The 15,944-nt window shown below is 38.3% G+C and overlaps 1 protein-coding gene across 1 annotated transcript in view; it reads left to right on the top strand.

Annotated features, from left to right (window-relative positions):
• SMIM31 (small integral membrane protein 31) overlaps positions 1-13,594 on the top strand; it is a gene marked incomplete at both ends in the record, with an annotated part of 29,577 nt that extends 15,983 nt beyond the window's left edge. Inside the window, one exon of the mRNA XM_080797133.1 lies at positions 13,497-13,594. Within this exon, the coding sequence (XP_080653259.1) occupies positions 13,497-13,594 (98 nt within the window). The remainder of the gene's footprint in view (positions 1-13,496) is intronic.
• Between the last annotated feature and the right edge of the window lie 2,350 nt (positions 13,595-15,944).

Raw genomic sequence — 15,944 nt, 5'->3', positions numbered from 1 at the left:
TAACACTAAATTAATTCAATAGTACCAGCACAAACTGTGAGAGTTCTAGTTGATGACTTGATATAAGATCATTTTCTTTTGTACACAATTTGAATTGTCTACAATATAACGCATTTTCAAGAGTTGATGGTATCCATAGAGCAAATAATAATAATATTTTGAGCGTTTAGTGCATGTCAAGCATTTACTCCTTATTTGATCCTGGTGACCACATTATAATGTAGGGATGTATTATTACCCCTACTTGAGAGATGAGGAAAAGAAAGCTCCCAGAAGCAATGTGCCCAGGGTCCTAGCTAGGAAGACGTAGGTCTAGGTCTGAATGCACGGTCATGATTCTTGGTTTTTTGTTGTTGTTGTTGTTGTTTTTTCAAAGACTTTATTTATTTATTTGTCAGAGAGAGAGAGAGAGCAAGCGAGCACAAACAGGGGAGCAGCAGAGGGAGAGGGAGAAGAAGGTTCCTCACTGAGCAGACAGCCCAATGTGGGGCTCGATCCCAGGACCCTGGGATCATGACCTGAGCCGAAGGCAAGACACTTAACCAACAAAGCCACACATGTGCCCCTCATGATTCATGTTCTTATTCAGCACAGCTGAGTCAGATGCAAGTGTGGAAAATAGAATTGATTCAGAAGTATCTGTGTGACTGTGTGGCCAAATTAACCCTCACATCTAAAATTCAAGTGTCCTTGAGCAAAAATAACCCACAATTGTTTGCTATGGCAGTGAACTTTTTTGGAAAAAAGTGACCTCCTACCCTGAGGAAAATGTAAAACAACATTGAGAAAGGAAGGAACAAATGTAAATCCAGGCCCTGACTACATCAGTTTCAAATGAGGGCATCATTAACTCCCCTAAAGTGGTGTTTGCAATTACCCAAGTTTGACCATAAATTAGCTAAAATGAAGCATAAATTAAATATCTTTCGATCCCAGAGAAGTTCACACTGGGATATGTATAAGTGAAACAGTGTGGTCTTGTGAAGCGTGCAGATGAGGACTGTGTGTGTTCATTTCCAGTTCTCAAATAATTAGGGTTGGGTTTTCATTTTCGTCACCTCAGGCTATTTCTGTACTGTGTGAGTGAACTAATAGCACGCTGAACTCATACCTCACGCCATAGTGCTGTGCGTGCCAACGGCCGCAGGCACCAAGGTTTCCAGTTAAACTGTTGGGAATCAAATGCCGAAATGTCTGGATCCCAAATTGTACGCCCCTGCCTTCATTTCATAAAAGTGTGGAAAGCCCATCTTAGCAAAAAGACCCAACTAAGATTGCTGGCCAGTCTGTAGATGCACTCTCCTTACACATAGTTTTAAGATTAATTTTCTGCATTCTTTCTGTTTTCATTGGCTGCCATGAGCCTTCTGGCCTTACAAATCAATTTGTCCGAAGTTAGGAAGCCACGGCCATTAGTGGGACTGAGGTCCTCCTATCTATTTCTCTCACCTGGAAGCCTTGAATTATGACTAGAATGATAGAGGGCCATGGTTCGTTCTTTCTGATGGCAAGTTTCAAGCTGGTTGTAAGCAAAATCATAACATCCTCTCAGCATCAATACTCCGGACACACCTAATCTAGGGAAGTAGGCGAACCAATAAAGTTATGCTTAAAAAAAGAAAAGATGCAAGGAACCGTTTTTTTTTTCTTTTTTAATATTTTATTTATTTGACAGAGAGAAATCACAACTAGGCAGAGAGGCAGGCAGAGAGAGAGGAGGAAGCAGGTTCCCTGCTAAGCAGAGAGCCCAATGCGGAGCTCGATCCCAGGACTCTGAGATCATAACCTGAGCCGAAGGCAGAGGCTTTAACCCACTGAGCCACCCAGGCACCCCAAGAAACCGTTTAATAAAGCTTGCTAGAGGTGGCAATACAGCAGATCGTGAGAGTAGGTAACTAGTTGCTTACATCTCGGAAGTAATTTCAGCAACCAGCCAGTAAAGGAAAATATTTTACAAGCCCTTAAATCTAAGAAAAAATAATTTCACTCTGTTGTGTTCAAGAACCACTTCTCCGGAATTCACTTCCAGCCAAGGACCACACTAGACAATGAGAACATCAAGGTTTTGTCCCTTTCCCCAGTGAACTAGAAGAAGTGTGTACAACTCCTACAAATAGTCCTTTAATTTTATCTAAAATGGGGATGGCTTCTCTTCCTCCTTCACCTTTTCTCAAAGTCCATGTAGCCTGGGCCAGACATATGGGGAAGATCTCTGTACATCAGAGAATCCAACAATGGTAAACTGGGTTCTCTTAACATAGAAACTGTAAGGGTTGCCTGGGTGGCTCAGTGGGTTAAAGCCTCTGTCTTCGGCTCAGGTCATGATCCCAGGATCCTGGAATAGAGCCCCGCATTGGGCTCTCTGCTTAGCAGGGAGCCTGCTTCCTCCTCTCTCTCTCTCTCTGCCTGCCTCTCTGCCTACTTGTGATCTCTGTCTGTCAAATAAATAAATGAAATCTTAAAAAAAAAGAAAAGAAAAGATAGAAACTATAAAAGGATCAGTAGCTCTATACTGAGAAAGAACAGAATGAAAGTTTACAAAGACATTCATAACTTTGTGCCAGCTGTTACATACTTTATTTATGTAACACTATTTTTTGAAATTTCAGAAAATGTACATTAAATTCTACAACTCTAAAAATTCACCAAAATCCACAAACTTAAAAGTGCAGTGAGATACTACCACATATCCATGAGGATGACTTAAAAAAACAAAAAAACAAAAAACAATACCCAGTGCAGCCAAAGATACAGAGCAACTGCAACTCTCTTGTGCTCCTGGTGGGAATGCAAAATAAAATAGTACAGCCCCTCTGAGAAACAGTTTGGATTTTTTATAAAGTTAAACATACGCTTACCATATGATCAGGCAATCCTCCTCCCAAGACTGTGTTCACTCAAAAATTTTCAGAAGTGCCAAAAACTAGGAACAACCCAAATGTCCGTTAGTGGGTATCTGCATAAAGACTATGATACTTGCACACAACAGAGCACTACTGAGCACTAAAAAAGAATGAACTACTGATTGATCCGTGCAACAATATGAACGAATCTCAAATGCATTATGCGAAGTTAGTGTTTCTCCACCTTAGCACCATTGACGTTTTGAGCCAGACAGTTCTTTGTTGTGGGAGGCTGTCTTGTTCACCATAGGATATTTAACCCTATCCCTGGCCTCCTCCCGCCAGATCCAGATCAGACTCCCCCAGTGCTCCCTGTTCTGGCAAACAAATATGTCTCCAAATATGTCAGATGTCCTCTGTGCGAGCCAAGGATGTTCTCAGTTGAAAAACTACTTTGCTGAGTGCAAGAAGCCAAACTCAAATGTTGCATACCTTAGGATTCCATTTGTTTGACATTCTGGAAAGAGCAAAACTATAGGGACAGAAAATAATAGTGGTTGCCCCCTGATAAGAATAGGAGGAAGATTTGACTACAAGAAATAGCACGAGGGAAAATCGAATCAAGGGTTTTGTTCTGTATCCTGAGTATGGTGATGCTTGGGTCTTGGCAAAATTCATGGAACTCTCCACCAAAAAAAGTGAGTTGTACTTTGTGTAAATTAAAAAATAAAATTTAAAAAGCACATGAAACACTACTTTATCTCTAAAGCAATATAAATACTTTAGTTGAAATACATAAACTTAAAAAGGGTAATATTCAATGCAGCATTAAATGGCAGAGTTCTGCATTTTCATGTCAAATATCAAAGAATGTAATATACAAAGGACAATAAAACATATAAATAGTACAGTGAAGTTTAAAGTTATCTATGAATAAGTGCGTATATCTGTACCTAAAGGATAATTTTAAAAGACATTATAAGAGTTTCTTTACAGCAGTCACTTCTTTTTTTTTTCCTTTTTTTTTTTAAGATTTTATTTATTTAATTGACAGACAGAGATCACATAGTAGGCAGAGAGACAGGCAGAGAGAGGGGGGAAGCAGGCTCCCTGCTGAGCAGAGAGCCCGATGCGGGGCTCGATTCCAGGATCCTGGGATCATAATCCGAGCTGAAGGCAGCGGTTTAACCCACTGAGCCACCCAGGTGCCCCTACAGCAGTCATTTCAATAAAATGAATGTATTGGATTACCTTAAACTCATTTCTGAATGCAAAGTTCTCTGCCAACATAGAAAAGTTGTATTCTTCAGATTTTTATATAAAAAGTTAAAGGGCATCTTGCTGAAATAAAATAATTTGAGTGCAAAAGACATTCCAAGCTTGACTCCTAAGACTGCCCTTAAGTTATAGACTAATGGCTGCAGCTTAGCTACCTTCTTTATTTGAACTCTGAAACAAACAACCGTTTAATATGTGGCTGGTAAACGTAATTGCTAATGCCATTGGTCCTTGATATTAGAAAATGCCCCAGGACACCTGGCTGGCTCAGAGGAGCATGCAGCTCTTGATCTCAGAGTTGTGAGTTCAAGCCCCACTTTGGGAATAGAGATTACTTAAGAATTAAAAAAAATTTTTTTTTCTTTCAAAAAAAAAGAAAATGCCACATATCCAGATAAAACTTTTTTTGATGCAGAAAAGACCATTTGATGGGCATAAGAAATCTTTTAAAAGATGGCAAAATAACCCACAAACGGGTGGAATTAGATACAATGTAATGAATTTCATAGGAATGGAAATACAGCAGTAACCCAGTAAATTCAAGAATATGGTTTGTTGACTCCTGTTTAATAGACTACAAAAGATCTTGGGAGAAATACTTCCTCGAGTGTTGAGATGCAAATAAGAGAAAGCCAGTTTGGGAATCCTCCAGCCTATTTACACACCTGGGAATCTTAACAAGAATCAAGATGAAAACGTCTCAAAGGAATGTGCCATAGCTGGCCTCATTCCACTGATTATACAGAGTTCCATGTGTACTTCTGGGATACTGTGTCTTTGGACAAAAAGAGCTTTGCTTTTAAGCTGCTGCTGAGAGTTCCCAAACCACCACTCCCACAGCATGGGGGAGGGGTGGGGGGGTGTCTTTTTTTTTTTTTTTTTTAATTCCCTGAATAGTTCAGACAATCTTGAAACATTTACTAAGGAAGAAGAAAGATTTCTGCAGGACAAAAACTTTTAAAAATCACTCCAAAATGGGTTTCTTTAGCTATTTTTGTTGGTCCACACTGCTTTATTTCTCAAAAACTTTAGTAACTCTGAAATTCAAGGTCAGTCATCAAAAGTCTGTAAGCCTCAATCTCTTATTCTGTAAAATGGAGATAACATCACTTACCCTGCCTGGCGGGAAGATCCAGTGAAATGATGCATTCAAGTAAACCTTGGAAACTATAAAATACTAATCATAGTGAAGGAATTATTTATATAGGCACTAAATATTTTGTTTATTAATGAGATAGATTCTTGAGATAGAGATCCAACTTTTTTTCTAGGTTTTATTTATTTGACAGAGAGAGAGATCACAAGCCGGCAGAAAGGCAGGCAAAGAGAGGGAGGGAAGCAGGCTCCGGGCTGAGCAGAGAGCCCAATGCCAGCCAGATCCCAGGACCCTAAGATCATGACCTGAGCTGAAGGCAGAGGCCTAACCCACTGAGCCACCCAGGCGCCCCGAGATCCAACTTTCAAATATCCAATGTATATTTTATATAAGCTTGTTATATGACTCTAACGAATGGAAACCTGTTTCAAGAATTGTAAAATCATGTCACCTGGGTGGCTCAGTTGGTTAAGTATCTGCCTTCAGCTCAGGTCATGATCCCAGGGTCCTGGGATCAAGCCCCACATCAAGTCCCACAACTGGGTCCCTACTCAGCCAAGAAGTCTACTTCTCCCTCCGCCCCTCCCCCGTGCTTGTGCACACGCGTGTGTTCTCTCTCTCTCTCTCTCTCTTTCACTCTCTCTCTCTCCCCCCTCCCCCCCCAAAATCTTTAAAAAATATTGTAAGATCAGACACTTTCTTACAATGGTAGGAGCAGAATATCTTTTGGAATAGATTGTCAAATATCATGGCTACAGACAGATTGGATCCTCTCAGCTCCCTAAATCCAATCCTAAACTTCGATTTGTAAATAGTAAAAATTCTGTAGCATGAAAGATAATAGTTATCCCTAAAGACCACATAAGCTATGGTTTTCCCATCTGAGATGGTCAAGAGTCCAAGCATTTTTAAGGAAGTATGTAAGTACAATAAACCAGTATCAAATTTATATCTAAAAATTATAACCCTAAGGAAAATCAACTTCCACAGATTTGAGGAAAGTGGTAGAATTTATTTTTGTTTTTATGACACAATTTCCCAGGAACTTAATCCTAGTTGAAGGATGTTTGCTAAATTATTTACCCAGTAATCCAACCTCCACCCACCAGCAGTGACAGCCTTCATGGCTCCAGCTCTAAGTAGTGGGTTATATTTAGATTATCCTAAGAGATATTGAAAATTCCATTCAAGAGCTACCTGAAAGCTTTTCCTGGGGCTTGGTTTATACTAAGGTGAAAGAGTGCATCAATGACATCTTTCTGGAAACTTTGATAACTACATTTTTTATGAGTAGTTAATATTCTGCCACTCAAGGGTCACAATTATTGCCAGAAATCCTAGAATTTACAAAGAGAGAAAGAGAGAGAGGGGAAGAGAGAGAGAGAAAGATTAACACTTGCTCATTGAATATGTATTTTATTTTTTAAGTTTTTATTTTAATTTCAAATATGTATTTTAGCTTATGTGTCTATTTCCTTCTAGAATTCTAGGGCTTTTTTTTTTTTTAAGATTTTATTTATTTATTTGATAGAGAGAGACACAGCGAGAAAGGGAACACAAGCAGGGGGAGTGGGAGAGGGAGAAGCAGGCTTCCTGCTGAGCAAGGAGCCCAATGTGGGGCTCAATCCCAGGACCCTGGGACCATGACCTGAGCCAAAGGCAGACACTTAACGACTGAGCCGCCCAGGCGCCCCAAGAATTCTAGGGCTTTATTTTGGCATTCTTGGGCCAAAGACTGATTATCTAGAAAATGTACTCACACTTTAACTACTGAAGTTTATCTTCTCTTGTGCCTAAATGCTAACGGCAAGTTTCTCTAGGTAGAACACCAAACCAGCGAAGCTTGATCGACTTTTGCCCGAAGTGCTGTCACTGCCTTGTTAGAATATTCTAACACTCTAGGCTGGGTTTAGAGGCTTGGAGCCTGCTTGACCCTACCCAGATGTAAAGTGTAAATGGGTATGTACAGGATGCAAAGACAGTTATGAAAAAAATTGTTGGACCTTAAATTAGCACCCATAAACCATAGGCATAGCTCAAACTTTGTTCTTGGAATCCCTATTGAAACCATGAGGTTACAACTATCACCAATAATTCCTTGCAGAAACTAAAGACCATTTTCCAGAAATGTTTGAGGACAGAAAATTGAGGGAAAGAAGGGTGACTTTAATTTCTAACCTCAGGGGTAGATGGTTATATTTTAATAATTTTCAGTGCTCTTTGTTTACATCTTAGAGTTTTCGTTAAACAATTCTTAAAACTACTTTTAAAAAAATGGGATAGTGGTACTTGTGGTAAACTGAAATTAATGTTGTTCTTCCCTAGACAATACCAGGAAGGGGGGAGTTGCCAAATGGTGTGCCAGGATTTTTATAACTACTATGAGCTGTTTAGAGAAAGAAATGCATATTTTCACAGGGTAAACATAGCCTTTCTCTGGTACTTTAATTTTTCCCCCATCCCTCCCTCCTTCTTTTCTCTCTTGTTTCCCTTCCTCTATACCTTTCTTTTTGTTTCAAATTAAAAATAAGCATTTGGGCTTTTTTTTTTTTTTAACAAAGCTAAAAGTAGTGGATAAAGTCAGGGTAAACCTAGTGTTCTCTGTGCTCTTTCTTCTCTGACAATTGAATCTCAAATGTCATGAACTCACTTTATGTGGATAATGGCAATTCTACATTTCTTAATCCTGACCTCCAATCCTATCCCTCTTTAGAAAATACACTTTATATAAACATATGCACACTATCAGTCGCCCAGGGATATAGGTCTGTTTTGTATCCTGTTCTGTTCTAGTCTCTTCAGTGCTTTAAGAAGGCAACAATTTAAGAGAAGAACTTTGGCTATAGCATCAAGTTCTCATTTAGACGTACACTTGTGCTTTTAACGTCTATGGCGATGTGTTTGCGTACATGCACCGTGGGGCATGTATTATTGTCAATTTTTCAGGGCTATAGTACCATTCCCTGTCTAGGCTCATTGCTCAGCTCTTTAATTCAATCTTTTTCAAAGACACTCCCTACCATCTTCATTCTTGTATTATTAGGAAGACTTCTGTTTGCACAAATGTTTTTCAGATGTCTTTTCAAACCTTTGTTTTTCTTGGCAAGTAATACAAATATCACCGGTGTTCACTTTTTCTGATTTGGAAGAACGTTTTTAATACTATGTAGTATTTACGTTTCAGAAAAGTAGTTGACTATAATTAATAATATAGTATTATATATTTAGGAGTTATGATAATAGGGTATTGTATATTTGAAAATTGCTAAAAAAGTTTGAGTATAAAAAAATTAAAAATTAAAAAGTTTAAGTAGAGCTTAGAAGTTCTCATCACAAGAAAAAATTGTACAACTATGAGTAGCGAAAGATATTAACTAGACTTATTATGACAATCATTTCACAATATATACATACAATGAAGCATCATGTTGTACACCTAAAACTAATATGTTGTAAGTCAATTCTATCTCAATTTTAAAAACTGGAAAAAATAAATTTTATATAAAGTTTTATAAAATTTTATAAAAAATTTTATAAAAAAATAAAAAATAATTTTAAAGTTGAATATAATTGCTTGCTCTAGTTACGTTCATTAGAATTAATTCTTCTGATAAATAATAGTATTTGCAAAGATAAATGGTATCTTCACTAAATATCTTATACACACTATTTGTTTTTCCATGTGGTAAATCCATGGAAAATATTAGAATTTCCATTTTATAAAAGGAGAAACAGAGTCTCAGAAATTAGTGCCCTAGGCATTGTACTGATGAAAAAACATTTCAAGTCAACTAACTTCTTAGCGTCCAACACTAATCTGTAAAATTCATTTTCTCCCCATTTTTAAGACTATTTCTTGAACTCATTTAAAGAAACTTATCTAATACTTCATATGTCATTTTCAGAAATTTCAAACAATTTCACAAAGCATTCTATGGTATCCTTATTTACTATTTCAGGCATAAAATCCATCAGTTCAGAAAGTAAAATGCATTTGATTTTATGTCTTACCAGAAAATTTGGAGAGTTCTCTGACATTAATGCAACTTGAGAGTTAGGGAGCAATCGAAACAAAGCACTTATCTCTGATGTTCTTATTTTAAAAGTTCTATGTGATCTGGGTTGGGGGGAATCTCAAAAGGGGCCATTTCTGGATTTTTTTTCCCTTATACACAACAAGAATTCAAGAATAATTTAATTATCATAAGGAGTTTTTCAGTCAGCTTCGGTGCTAGTCTCTGAATGTTTGCGGATTCCAAGGATCTGCAAATAATTAGCTAACAGTCCTGGAATGCAGAAATAGATTTGTCAACAGCATTGGTGTTGAGGGTGTTAAAGGAGAATCAAAGATAACAGAGATATAAATGAGTTCACTCAGGTGACTGCCTGGAGTCCCTCCTTTATCTACACTGACATTCTAGAGGTAATAACAAAAATTTGGTCAAATATCTATATGGAACAGATTCAGGAATAACTTAACAATTTGATTCTTACATGAAAGTCATGTTGTCATTTAACATGAACTGTCAAAGTAATTGCACTTTCACTCACGTCCACCAATATATTTGTTAACCCTAAGAGAAATTTCACTGTGTAGAGGCATGCTATTCTCAATGTATAATTGTTAGTTATTTAACCTTTTGAGTTTTACTCCTACCTCCATATAGGATTTTATATCTAGAAAAGAATGAAAGCAAATCCATTTGACCTCCCAGTAATTACCAGAAATGTAAGAGTTTAGCTAAATCTTGATGAATCTGACGCTTCTTCACCAATGTATTTGCATCATCCCGGAACATTTCTGCAACTCAGAAAAAAGCAAAGTGGAAAGGTGGTTCTTATTCTTGAGAAAAAGCTCTTTCTTTAATCTTTTATTCTTCTCTTGACAAAAACTGAGGTTAATGTTTCCCTCTCTCAGATACCCTATTCTAGGACACCTTTTAGTTATTTTCATGATATGTCAACCCAGTCTAACATTTTTATGCAGGACATTCCTTTCAAAGTAGCACAGGACTAGAAACCTAGCTTTGCTGAGAGGACTCTCTTGAAATACCCCTTTATTCATCTGGAGACAATTCACATCTTCCTTTTCTTTAGGTGATGCCTACTTTTTCTCTCACAATAAATAAAAGATAATCAGATAAGCAATGAAAACATGGTCTTTGGCCAGCTGCCACAGCATCAGAATTCTTCAAGGTTTTGCTTACTTTTAAAAACACACATGATGGGGCGCCTAGGTGGCTCAGTGGGTTAAGCTTCGGCTTAGGTCATGATCTTAGGGTCTTGGGATCGAGTTCCGCACCGGGTTCTCTGCTCAGCAGGGAGTCTGCTTTCCCCTCTCTCTCTGCCTGTCTCTCTGTCTACTTGTGATCTCTGTCAAATAATAAAATAAAATCTTAAAAAAAAAAGACTTTCCCCCCACTTTAAAACACACACACACACACACACACACACACACACACACACACACACACGAGAAGCTATCATGACTAAAACACCTAATCAGGAAATTTGAAGAAATTATAAGCTAGACAATTTCTTTACAGTATCTTTATAATATCAGTGACTTGAATGATACTGTATTTAAAAGATCTTTTCAAATGTGGGTGCCTGGGTGGCTCAGTGGGTTAAGCGTTTGACTCTTGATATCTGCTCACATCTTAATTTCCAGGTTCTAAATTCAACCCTGGCAAGTACCATTCAAGGGGCTCCTGGGGGGCTCAGTCAGTTAAGAGTCTGCCTTCGGCTCAGGTCACAACACCACGGTCCTCAGAGAAGAGTCCCGCATCACATTGGACTCCCTGCTCAGTAGGAAGTCTGCTTCTCCCTCTCCTCCCGGCTTGTGTTCCCTCAACTCCCTGCTTATGCTCTCCCTCACTATCTCTGTTGCTGTCTCTCTATCTCTCTCAAATAAATAATCTTTTTTTTTTTAAGTACCATTCAAATCGGAGTTGGATGCTCTACTGACTGAACCACACAGGCACCCCTGTTTGTGAAATTTCTAATTCACTTTCAGCTGCCAAAAGTTTTACTGTAGTAAATTTGATTATAAGTCTAAATGCTGGGGTGCCTGGGTGGCTCCCAGTCATTAAGTGGCTGCCTTCGGCTCAGGTCATGATCCCAGGGTCCTGGGTTCGAGCCCCACACTGCACTCCCTGCTCATTGGGAAGCCTGCTTCTCCCCCTCCCACTCCCCCTGCTTTTGTTCCCTCTCTCACTGTGTCTCTCTCTGTCTCTCTCTGTCAAATAATAAATACAATCTAAAAAATAATAATAAATAATAAATAAATCTAAATTCCTTCAGGAACGAGAAATATGTAAGTACACATTTATTCGGTTTCCCGTTACCTCCTCTGTCATTCTTCATCTCTTTTGTAGTTTCCTCCTCATGTTGGAGGGACCAGAACTCAATCCTTTGATCTCTTCTCTGTCTACACACTCTCCCATGGTGATCTCTTTCACCCAGTCTTTTGGCTTTAAACACCAACTCTAAATGGATGACTCACAGGTATAGATCCCCAGCCAGAGCTCATTTCTCCTCAGCATCTCAACTTCAAACTCAAATACCCAAACATAATTCCTGGTATCACTCCCCGAATCTCCTCCACCTGTCATCTTCCCTCCAAAGTCGCTGACAGCTAGGTCTTTCCAGTAGCTCAAGACAGGTCTCTCTTTCTCTCATATCCCCTATCTAAATTGTCAGCACAACCTGTTAGCTCTAGCTTCAAAATAGAACCAGACCTCGATCACATCTTCTTAAACTTGCGCAGACATGGCCCTGGTGAACCGCCATCATTTCTCATCTGGAGTGCTGCAGTAATTAATTGTATCGTCCCTTGCCTCAGAGCTTGTCATAGTTTCCTGTTTCACTGACAGTAAAAGCCCAAATCTCTACAATGGCCCACAGAGCCAAATGTTTTTCCCCTAGCCTTTTGACCTTCTTCCCTAGTTCTCTCCTCTAGACCCCCTCTGCACACTGCCATCCTTGCTGTTTCTGGAACATTCAGAAATGCTCCTGCCTTAGGACCTTGCCACTGGTCACTCTCTCTCTGCTTGTATTACTTTTACAGCTCATATCCACACAGCTCACTTCTCCTTCTCCAGGTCTTTACTCAATGTCATCTTCTCAATAAGGTTTATCCTAACTACCTCATTTGAATTTCAACTCCTCCTCACCTCAGGACTCCTGATCCTCCTTGTCATGTTTTATTTTTTTTAATATAGCACTTACTATTATAATATACATTTTCTTCTTTTTTTGTTTGTTTGTTTATTGCCTGTTTCTGTCTGCAAGAATATGAGTTTGGGAGATGTGGGGAGAAGAAGACAGGAATCTTTGTCAGCTTTATTCACTGATGTATCCCCAGCATCTAGCACAGATCTGGATGCATCATAGATGCTCAACAGTAATTGCTTAATGAATGAATAAGCGAAGATTAGTAATAATAACTGACATCAGCACTAAACAATATAATGGACAGTATGAATGATCACAGTTGATAGAAGTAGAATCCCAAAACTATACGGTGCTTTAAAGTGCACCTGAGACAACTCATCTGAAAAATTTAGAAACTAGAACCAGAGAAATAAAAAGATTTGTCAGAAATCATAGTGTTAGTTCATAGCAAAGGAAAGAACATCTGGATCTTTTGGTTTAGTGGTTTTCCCCAGTCTTTACTGATTCTCTTGCCTACCCCGTAGGTTTAAACAAGACTTCTTGGGGTTCTGGAAGACCGTCATAATTATGTCTGCGTGGTAATTGACTTGTTTCTCCCTAAAAATGTAAACTAGTGCCTAAAGAAATGGTATCTTGATAGTTCCTACGTTAGGTCCACGGACCCTGTAACAGACTGAAGTTAGCCACCAGACCACAAAATAATGTCACTAGGACCTGAGGATCTGAGCAAAGGGGGCTCCCAGAATCCATCATGTGCCCTCTACACCCCCACTCTGTCTTCTCACACCCAGTTAGCTTTAACATCAATCTAAATGCTCAAATACTGCAGAGACAGCTCATGTCGTGTAAAGGACGTGATCAGTCTTGATGGTACTGAACAAAAACATTACCTGACAAGAAATGAATGTTCAGCAGTCTCTTCTCAGTGGTTGGATTTCTGCTTCCTCTTCTCTTTGTCCTCCTTCCCGCGGTCCACTTCCTTTCCTTATCCGACAGGAAAAGCAACGACAGTGAGTACCCAAGTCCTGTACAACCAAAGTTAATTTCTACTTTTCCCAATGGTTGATTCTCAATCTTTTTTTCTCCATTCTTTTTTATTATAGAGGAAGAACACCAAATAAAGGAAGAGAAAAAGAAAAGAAAAGATTCCAAAAAGAAGAAAAACTGCCCAAAGGAAGAACACAAAACTGAAGCTGTTTAGGTTCACGGAGGCCACCTATGACGTCACAGTCACAGAAACTTTCCACTGAGGACATGGAGGAAGTGGCCACAGGAGCTACTTACCCGCAGTTAATAAGAGGAAGAGATGATCAAGAAAGTTAAAAGATGCATTTACCGATCAGGCAAGATAGTAACAACCATTAACGAAGGAAATCCTGGGGAGAGGGCTTCCTAACATTCTTGTGACTCAGCTTTATTTAAAAATATTTATTATGCCAAGGAAGAGCAATACGCCATGCGAGGTGCAACGGTTTATACAAAGGAATACGGCCAAAATGGTAATAATAATAAGATAGTACAAAGAGCAAGAAGAGCCCAAATCACGTGTGTTAATAATTTGCTAAGAGAAAAAAAAGCTCATTTTAATCACTTGTTTAAACTTGAGATTCATATGGTAACATACAAGAGACTTAATTGTCCTAATACATGATGTGCAAACTATGATTAACTGTGTAACTACTTCTTTTCTGAAATAAACATGAAATAGGAAGAACACTACATATTTTCTCTGAGTTAAGGTAGAAATTTTGAATTTTTTACACTAAATAAAAATACTATCATTGCTTCAGTGGGTTATAAAACATAATTTTTTAAGTTCTGCAGCACAATATGGTTTACAATGACATGAGTCTTTATAAACTTCTGATCCTAGTACTATGTAAATTCATAATGTATAAGTATCTAGGAAAAAGTGTCATTCTGTGTCCATTTTTTCCCTAAAAGTGCAATTTCCTGTATTTATCTTATAAATAGATATTAAATCATCACAATCAATACTGATAGTATTGTAGTAACAGGAAGGAATCCACAACACTGCCAAAGATAGCTAACGTGCTTTTAGTAAGAATCATAGCTTAGGTCTATATTGCTTCTGGCTATTGAGTTCCAGTATGGAAAAGACCCAATTCATCTCTACTTATCCATGTCCTGTACATTCTGCTCTCAAGCAGAGTTAATAGAAACAGTTCCCTGTCATAGGTAAATACGCACATTACTGTCAGCATATTGTTTAGCAAAGTGGACCTTGCAGTCATCCAAGTAATAGGTCAAAATACCAAAAATTCAAAGGGATGCATGAAGTTAGAAAGGACAAAACATGCACTTTAAGGACAAATAAGTCTGGGTTTGAATCTTCTCCAATTTTTTCTTTATGTGCTTGGGCAAATTACTTCATTTTTCTGAGCCTTGATGTTCTCTGGGAAAAAAGTGAAGATAAGTGCTAGATTGATGAATGGATAAGACACAGCATATATAAAATGTATAATTCAGTGCCTAAGACAGTTGCTCAAAAAGGCTAGCTGTTATTATGAGAAAACATTGATATTCCTTTAGACCTTTAGGTTTACTTGATATGGTTTTTTGGGAAAGCAGAAACGTCTACAATGTGATTCAAAATACTTGGATGCTGCCCAGTTCAGTCCCTTAACTCATCTGACACTGTATTGCACTGAGTGGGAATGGGGAGGACTTAACAATGAATTAAGAATATTTCAGTCCAGGGCACCTGGGTGGCTCAGTTGTTTAAGTGGTTGCCTTGTGCTCAGATTATGATCCCAGGGTCCTAGGATAGAGTCCCGCATAGGGCTCCCTGCTCAGCAATGTGCCTGCTTCTCCCTCTCCCTCGGACCCCTGCTCATGCTCTCATTCTCTCACTCACTCTCTCTCAAATAAATAAATAAAATATTAAAAAAATATATTTCAGTCCAGATGGTAAAGAAGAGACATGAAATAAAATATCCCTAACGTGTTTAATAGAGTAACTGCCAAATCCCTAGATTATAATTTTGTTGCCTGGAGTATAACCAATCTATCAAATCAATTCAAGTTGTTTCTGAAGCAACTGTACTACTCATTCCTGTCATTGTCTAACAGACATGACACTGAAAATAAGAATGTTGCTGTATCATAATTGCATATAAGTTGTAAATAAATTGTCTCAGATACATAACATATTCTTAAACTTTATCCCCACCAAGCACAAAATTATGTTTTTAAATTTATTTTAATAATCTCTACACCCAGCATGGGGATCACAACTCCAAGATCAAGAGTCATAATCTTTTCCAATAGAGCCAGCCAGGGCCCCAAAATTAATTTTTAAAATATTTTAAGAAATTTTCCATCTTTAAGTTTATCTAAGTGTTCTCTCATTTCTGATTTACAGCCAGAGTAATAGTAAATTGAATAAAAAAACTGAATCTTCCAGAGACTGGGAGATATTGGTATCCTTTCAAAAATTCCCATTCTTAATAGATTCCCATCCTGGATTCTTGATAAAAGAGCTTGGATAGGGATGCCTGGGTGTCTCAGTCAGTTAAGTGTCTGCATGT

The sequence above is a fragment of the Martes martes genome (genome assembly GCF_963455335.1).
Source record: "Martes martes genome assembly, chromosome: 2".
Classification (NCBI taxonomy): domain Eukaryota; kingdom Metazoa; phylum Chordata; class Mammalia; order Carnivora; family Mustelidae; genus Martes; species Martes martes.
Note: the sequence above shows the minus strand (reverse complement) of the source record. Positions and strands in the feature narration are given on the sequence as shown.